Source organism: Falco rusticolus, chromosome 7, assembly GCF_015220075.1.
Source record: "Falco rusticolus isolate bFalRus1 chromosome 7, bFalRus1.pri, whole genome shotgun sequence".
In the NCBI taxonomy this organism is placed as follows: Eukaryota; Metazoa; Chordata; class Aves; order Falconiformes; family Falconidae; genus Falco; species Falco rusticolus.
This window is the reverse complement of record NC_051193.1, coordinates 2,297,937-2,305,275: the sequence shown is the minus strand read 5'-3', so window position 1 is coordinate 2,305,275 and position 7,339 is coordinate 2,297,937. Positions and strand designations below refer to the sequence as shown.

At 56.1% G+C, this 7,339-nt stretch overlaps 1 protein-coding gene across 4 annotated transcripts in view; it reads right to left on the bottom strand.

Moving 5' to 3' along the window:
• Positions 1 to 1,547: 1,547 nt before the first annotated feature.
• PPCDC (phosphopantothenoylcysteine decarboxylase) overlaps positions 1,548 to 7,339 on the bottom strand; it is a 29,599-nt gene continuing 23,807 nt past the window's right edge. For all 4 annotated transcript variants that reach the window (XM_037395173.1, XM_037395174.1, XM_037395172.1 and 1 more), the window contains one exon: positions 1,548 to 5,744. In XM_037395173.1, the coding sequence (XP_037251070.1) occupies positions 5,551 to 5,744 (194 nt within the window). In that variant the 3' untranslated portion in view covers positions 1,548 to 5,550. The remainder of the gene's footprint in view (positions 5,745 to 7,339) is intronic.

Below are 7,339 nucleotides of genomic sequence, written 5' to 3'. Positions count from 1 at the left end.
GAAAGGGCACAAAGAAGCAGATAAACCAAGATAAATGATGTGCAGCAACATCAACAGCCCGAAAACCCAACCAAGGGCCTTGCAAATGGCAACAGTAAGGGACGCTCCGAAGCCGAGGAGCCGGCAAGCCATCGTGTTTCAGCCTGTGAGCTCAGGTTTTGCAAGAGGCTTTTCCAAGGGAGCACGTGGCTGGTGCTCTGCAGGGGAGGGGGCATACACGCTGGGAAATAACAGCACATAGCCCACCCAGAGGGAGGGGGGCAGCATAAGCAGAGAGCTTGGGGCAACGGGGACCACCTGGGTTTGGCACAACGGCTCAGGGATGGATGGCCGGTTACGGGAGTAGGGAGCGAGCCCTGAAGATGTCATTTCTGCTCACCAGGGCATGATTCACAGACCACAAGGCCGGCCAGACGAGACACTGCTCCTCCAAGGACGCGGAGGGGAACATCACAGCCCTCACGTTACAGAAAAACCCTGATTTCAACACGCAGACCAAGGAGCCGAGACGTGGGCGCCGCTCTCAGCTGGGGTGCAGCATCCCTGCGACCTGGGAGCATCCATCCTGGTGTGGTTCCCTGCAGGACTTGCACCTGCATCCTTTGACGCCTCCCAACGCTGCTCTGTGGGCATTTCCCTCATTAGAGGGTGCAGCAGGGAAGGTGTGGGACCCCCTCAGGGTCTCCACAAGGGCTGAGCGGATGCCTCCGGGCTCAGGGGTGCTCGCCTGACTGAGCTCCTGTGCCGCAGGGCTCCGGGCTGGCTGAGCCAGGACCGGCAGGAGGGATGGAGCGTGCCCTGCTTGTATCCAGGTCACTGGAAAATCCCCTTGGCTGGGACAGAAGCAACACATGGACATCACATGCCTCGGGGGCCCACGCTTGGCCTCTCCCCTCCGCTCCCGTGGCTCTGTGCCTCCAGCCTACCTAATTTTCACCTCGGTCTCCATGGGACCTTGTAGCCCCAACAGGTTTAGCCCCAAGTAGTGATGACTTTTTTGGAGAAGGCTGCATTGCCCAGCGTAGCAGTGGCTCTCCCACCACCACTTCATGATACATGTTTTCCCCAACACCCTAGAGCAATAGGGCAAAATTCCCCATAGCCTTTGGTCCTCTCATCCTACCTCAGGATAGCACCACCTCAGAGGCTTCCTGGGTGGCTGGTCTGACCTCACCTCTGCTCCAAACATCTCCGCATGTGTGAAGCCAAGTGGGTCAGCGAGTGGCCTGAGTGGTCACCGTGCTGTGCTGACTGCCTCTGAGGGGCTGGGAACAGGGTGGGGAGGCAGCACAGAATGTCCCATGGCCAATCTCACGGCCATATGGACCAAAGCTTGGAGACACCGTCATGGCCTCCACGGTAGGCATGGGACGATCATAAGGTGGTGCCATCCCCAACATCCCCATCATCTTCCTCCCCCCAAAAAAGTGTGGGCAGCACCTGGGGAGGTGCTTCTCCATGTCACCTGGAAACACATCTTGGTACCACCTGTGAGAAGCAGTTCAGGAGTCCAGAAGAAAAAAGAATTCCCGGAGGATAAATCAATAAACTGCTCCCAAACACGGTTTTAATTATCATTAGTAATGCAGACTTTGATGGGAGGAAGGAGAGGAGAGCAGCCACGTGCAGTCGGTGAGGCTGGAGGCACAGAGGTGGCTCTGATTTACCCGGTTAAGCAACGCACATTCACCTCCAGTTGTTTGCAGGGAGCAAAGATTGAGAAATGGATTGATTGCGCAAAACAGACGTTAACACATTTGTAACCCAAAAAACATGCAAAATACCCCCAACCCCCCCATTCCTGCGGTGACACCCATCAGCTCCTCCCAAACACATGTGGCCGCCGTTGACACGGGTTCAATGCATGCGGGCAGGAGCTGGCAGAGGAGCAGGCAAGCTGCCCCGCCGGGAAGGTGGCCATCTGCCGCAGAAGCTGGGAGGTTTTTTGGAGCAAACCCGCCTGCCTTGGAAACACCTGCCTCGGCCTTCCTAATTCCAAGGGGCTCTTGCCAACGACAGCTCATCTTGGGCATGATCCCCTCCTTCGTCTGCGGCTTCCCCATCACCCCTGGGGCCTCTCCTTCCAAGCTCGCCCCACCGATCCGGCTGGGTGGCTGCTCCTTGCTGGCACAGGCCAGGGAGCATCGCTTCCCTTCTGCCCTCCAGGGAGGCATGCTGAGCTGAGATAGGGATCCGTTGGCTCCAGTGCTGGGGTGGGGAGGCAAAGAGGCACCCCTGAACCACGCGGGTGCCCCCCAAGGATGGGGTGGAGGAGCCCATCTGCCATCAGAGACCTGCTCTGCCAAAGAGCCTGTGGGCACCTCGCACCACAGCCATCCGCCTACATGACTGTTGGGCACCCGTCGCCTGGGCATGCCTGCGGAGGCAGTCCCACCACTCGTGGAAAGGTGAAAATTAACATAAAATGAGATAAAACCAAGAAAAGAGGTATGAGAAAAGTGTTGCGCTTTGCCGGTCGTTTCCAAAGCCCTTTTCACTAGAGCTGCAGTGGAAGAAAACTGATTTTCCTCTGAAGCTTTGTGCAGATTGAGACCAGCAGAGAACTGAGATCTTGCTACCTGCTTGGGAAAAACCAAACTCATAACCACGGTGTTTTGCATTTCATCCTCTGTGGGGCCTGGCAGGACACTCGGGAGAGGGGGAGCCCTGGAGCTCAGCTGAGGGGGGTCCATCCCCGCCACCTCCGCAGCCAGGAGGCCCCCTGCTCCTGCTTTCCATCAGCCTGCCCACAAGGAAAGGGAAGGGGAGATGTGGGGGTGGTGGACCCTCACCTGGACCATCCCTCCCGCACACCTGCGAAGGCGTGATGGGAGAGATGCCCGCTCCAGGTGCCTGTGGTTCCGGGCTGGGAAGAGCTCACGGGGAAGCACTGGCGCTCACCGGGTGAAGCCGAGGAGCCAGAGCCGAAAGGCAGCTCCCCCGGCACACCGGCTGGGCTGGGACGCGGCCGGCCAGGATTTTCAGCAGCTGAGTGAGCCAGCAAAGCAAACATTAGCAAAGAGCTCCCGAGCCGTGTAAACAAACAACCAATTAAAAGATGAAATAAATCTCCCAGGTACATAACCTTTCTATTTAAACACCGGCCAGGCCTGGAAGAGCTCCAGAGCATCTGACCCAGCAATGCCTGTGATCTATCTGCTGAGCTCCTGCAGGATGAAAGTGGTTGAGTTTCAGGGAGTGGCTTTAACTTTTCTGCCATTTTACCCCCCTAATTATATTATTCTTTCTTTCTTCTGTTGGTTTAATTCAGAGGGAAAGCCCCCAGCCCTTTCCGCATCCCCTTCCCCACACGGAGCACGATGTGGCAAATTGCTGCCTCCCTCCCCACCCCGATTCCTCTGCCTCTGGAATAGGACTGACCACGTTGACCTGTTAATTATAGAATTATAGAATTATAGAATTTAAGGCTGGTATAGAGGAAGTGTAGGGGCCAGCCTCATTAATGGAGGAGTGGGAAGAGAAAAGCAAGGTTTTAAATGGGGGTGGACATCCCTGCGGAGAGCTCAGCATGAGGTTTGCCGGGGATGAGGATGCTCCTTCCACAGCAGGACAGGCCATGGGTGTTTTAAAGTCAGAAACGCTGAAGTAGGCTAAAACTGATGGCTCTGTGTGTGGGGCATGTTGATTTTTTTTTATTCCCCAAAGCCCTGTGTTTGGGGAATGCTTATCTTTGCCTTAAATATTCAGGGTGGTTTGGCCTTCACGTCTTATGCTGGCAGGACAGGGCGAGCAAAGTGCTGATGTGTAAACAGAAGCCAGAGAAAACACCAAGGAAAAGCCCCGCATTTGGCAAAACTCCCCTTTAGGCAGGGCGAGCTGGGGGTGTCACCCCATGGCTGCACCATCCTGGAGCATCCTCACCCCTCACCCCTCACCATCTCCCTGTCTCTAACAACAGGGCTGGTGCGAGCAGCCTGCAAACAGCTCCCACCACACCAGCACTACATCACCACCGACCCCTTAGTTGGTAGCCAAAGGTGATGCTCCGTAGCCATGTGCTGGGAGGTGAGGGGTAGGGTCCAGGCTCGGGGCTTCTGACCCACTCCAAGGTGCTTGTCCTGATGCTTGTGGGGGTATTTAATATTAAATATATAATAATTCTCCAGCACCTAGGAAAGAAAACAAACCTGACCACCTGGAGGGCTGCATCCTCCATCACTGAGGACTCAGTCCAGCCCCCTGTGAACACTGACACCACCTCAAATATTTACACTAAAGATTTAACCGTAGTTTACATCCCCTAGAGCTCAGCTAACAGATGCAGGGGACCAGCCCAGGGCTGGTCAGTGAGCCCCTGATGGATGCCCAGTCAGATGGAGCCAGCTCCATCCCCTTGGCATCCAGCACCACAAGCTGCCAGACCCCTCGTCTGCTGCCGGCCTTCCCCATGCAGCTGCTCTGCTGATTCAGGACAGCGGGGACTCGTCCCAGCCGGCTTCAGCACAGCCTCTAATCCCGGGCTTAACTTTATCCTAGGTTTGGGTCCCGCAGAGGACAGCAGGCTCCTCCCCGGGCGGAAAGCAGTCAAACACCACCGCCGAGGTCATGGCCGAGTTATGATGACCCTTTCCAGGGATGGGGCAGGCGGGGGGGGATGCACTGTTTTAATTAGGGTTGCTAAATGGGCTTAAATCCATGCACCTGCAGTCTCTTTCGTTGCCCAAAACTAAGCGCGGAGGCTGCAGTGATAAGGACTAAGAGGGGAGCTGGGGAGCATCGCTGCTTTTCATGGCTGAACACTTATTTTCCACCTTGATGTGATGCCAGAGCACCTCCACACCGCCAGCACATCGTGTCTTGGCCATCCTTCATCTCTTATTTTTGGAGAAAGAAAACACTTGCTCAACTCCAGGCTAGAAGCTTTCAACCCTTAGCGACGGTGTTTCATCTTTACCAAAAAGGCTTTTATTGAGGTGCTTGATGTACCAAAGCACCCTGCTTTGCCACGCTACCAGGCTTCCACTCCTGCATGAAATATTTGGGGGCAGGGACCAATAGCAGATGCAGTCTGCTTAAAAGATTAAAATATCTCTGTATTCGGAGGCCAAACACGCAGATGCAGCCTGTGCGCAGGGACCGGTGGTGCGGCTGTCCCCCTCTGGAGAGGGGATGTGGGGAGTGATGCAGCTTGGCCATGCCTGCATCCCTGGCAGGGAGACAGTAGCCCCCAAACCCCACCATGACGGGGATGCTCAGTGGGCCCCAGCTGCAGTCCTCTCCGAACCCCCCGCAACAGATTGGGCACCCACCTCCAGCAGCACCAACCCCACCCACCCCAGGAAGGAATTTATGAGCAGAGACTGGGGAGGGGGAAAAATAGACCAAAGCCAAGAAAACCTGCCCAGACAGGGAAGTGAAAGCCCCAAAGATAGTGCTCCTACTCTTTCACATCGGGGCTTTCAGTAATCACAGCTGCTTTCACTTCTCCTCCGCTCCTCCGCCTGTTCCTCTGCTGGTGGGTTTTGGTTCCTCTCTGCTCCCCCACCACCTTCCCCCTTTCGAGGCCGAGCCTTCAAACCGCTTCAGCTTTTATTTCCAGTTTACAAACCGCAGGGGTGCTGCTGGTTCCCATGTCCCGCACTGGTCCTTGCCTGGCCTCTGAGCCGCGGTCCCCTCTGAGGAGCTGGGGACACAGTGGGGATGGGGGTGATGCTGCAGCCATGCCAGGATCTCCTGCCCTGCGGTGGTCCAGCTTGGAGGGATGCTCTGGGGGAGGAGGGATGCTAGGTAAGGGGAGGAAGAGAGTGATGAGAAATAAGAAGCAGAGCAAAAGGTGGAGCTCTCTTTCTCCATGGCTTTCCCCAGACCTTCGACTTCCCATAAAGCCCCAATAAACACAACTTTTCTTTTTTTTTTTTGAAAGTATCAGTGAACAAAGCCAGGGCTGGAGGGAAGCGTGGGGCTTTGTTCTGCTTTTGGTAATTTTAGTGCCGATGCATGCAAACACTGGCAAAGGGTCAATATTGACTTTCTGCTGAAGCAACCGGCAGGGTTCATTGACTGGAGGCATACGGGTGCTCTGGCTGTGCCAACCTCACTCTGGGCCGCGCCCTGCCTGCACCCTGCCTGCACCCTGCCTGCAAAGCAGCAGCTTCTGTCCTCGCTGTGAAAATCCTTCCAGCTAAGAGCAATTTCGTACCCATGCAAAAATGCTGCCGTGAATAATATCCATCCAGGGCACCTGAGAGCTGAGCTCGCCCCTGGGGTGCGCAGGATGCAGGGCTCATGGGATGCTGCAAGGGCAGGCTGCGGGCAGGAGTTCCCTGCCCTCAGGCAGAGCCAACAGGTTATTCCCAAGCGGAGCAAGGGGTAGAGGTCTGCCTGTGCCTCGGCAACCCCACCCCAGAGCTGGTCTCTCCGATATGCAGACCCACTCCGCACACCTGTGGCTTTATCAGCCACGGTCTCCCCTTGCTGTGGTGAGCAGCAAATTTTGCCGCCTTTGTAAAGGGGCTGCCTTTGCCAGGTCGAGCCGTGTTGACACAGGGGCTGATGTACGTGAGGGCAGTGGGAACCTGCCGGCAGGCAGCCACCAGCTCAGAGCTTTCGCCGCCACCGCCACCACCATCAGTGATGGAAGCCTTGGCACAGCATCGGCTTCCCTGTCCACGCATCTGGCAGACACATGGCACTGCCTGGCAAAGCCAGGGGACAAGGGACAATGCTTCCCTCGCTTGCCACACACGCAAGAGCTCACAGCCGTCAGGGGCTGCTCCCCCAGCATTGCTCTCAGACCTCACACCAGCTCCTTATCCTTGGGGACGCGGTGCAGCGGTCCGGAGGGTGGCTGCAGCCCCGGGAGCGTCTGCGGAGCACAGTCAGTGCTGCACAGCAGCTTGGGTCATAAATTATTTCCAGTTATGAAGCTTGGCTGACCTGTGCCCGTGGAGTTTGCCTGGAACTGTCCCATGGTCTCAAAACTGCTTATTTCGGGAATGAGAGCCCAGGCAAAGCGAGCTGTGCTTTCCTGCAGCAGGGATGGGCCGTTTCCAGCTATTTTTTGGGGCATGTTACCATTTTGCCCCTTTTTACGCCTGATCCCCCCTCTCAGGGCTTCTGCCAGCCACAGGCTGGGCTCTCTACCAGCCACATTCCTTCAGGTTGACGTGGCTTTTCTTTCTTCCCTCATCCTTATCACGCTCGAGTTCATGAATCATATTTCTCCAAAACTATAAACCACCAAAGCAACCTGTGTAAATCAAGCGAGACAGAAAGCAGAGTCAGGCCTGGGGGTTCGGGCCGCTCAGGGGGCACGGCTCTCCTGGGGAAAAGCTCTTCCAGCCACGCAAGGAACCAAGCAAAAGTAAACCCTTCCAGA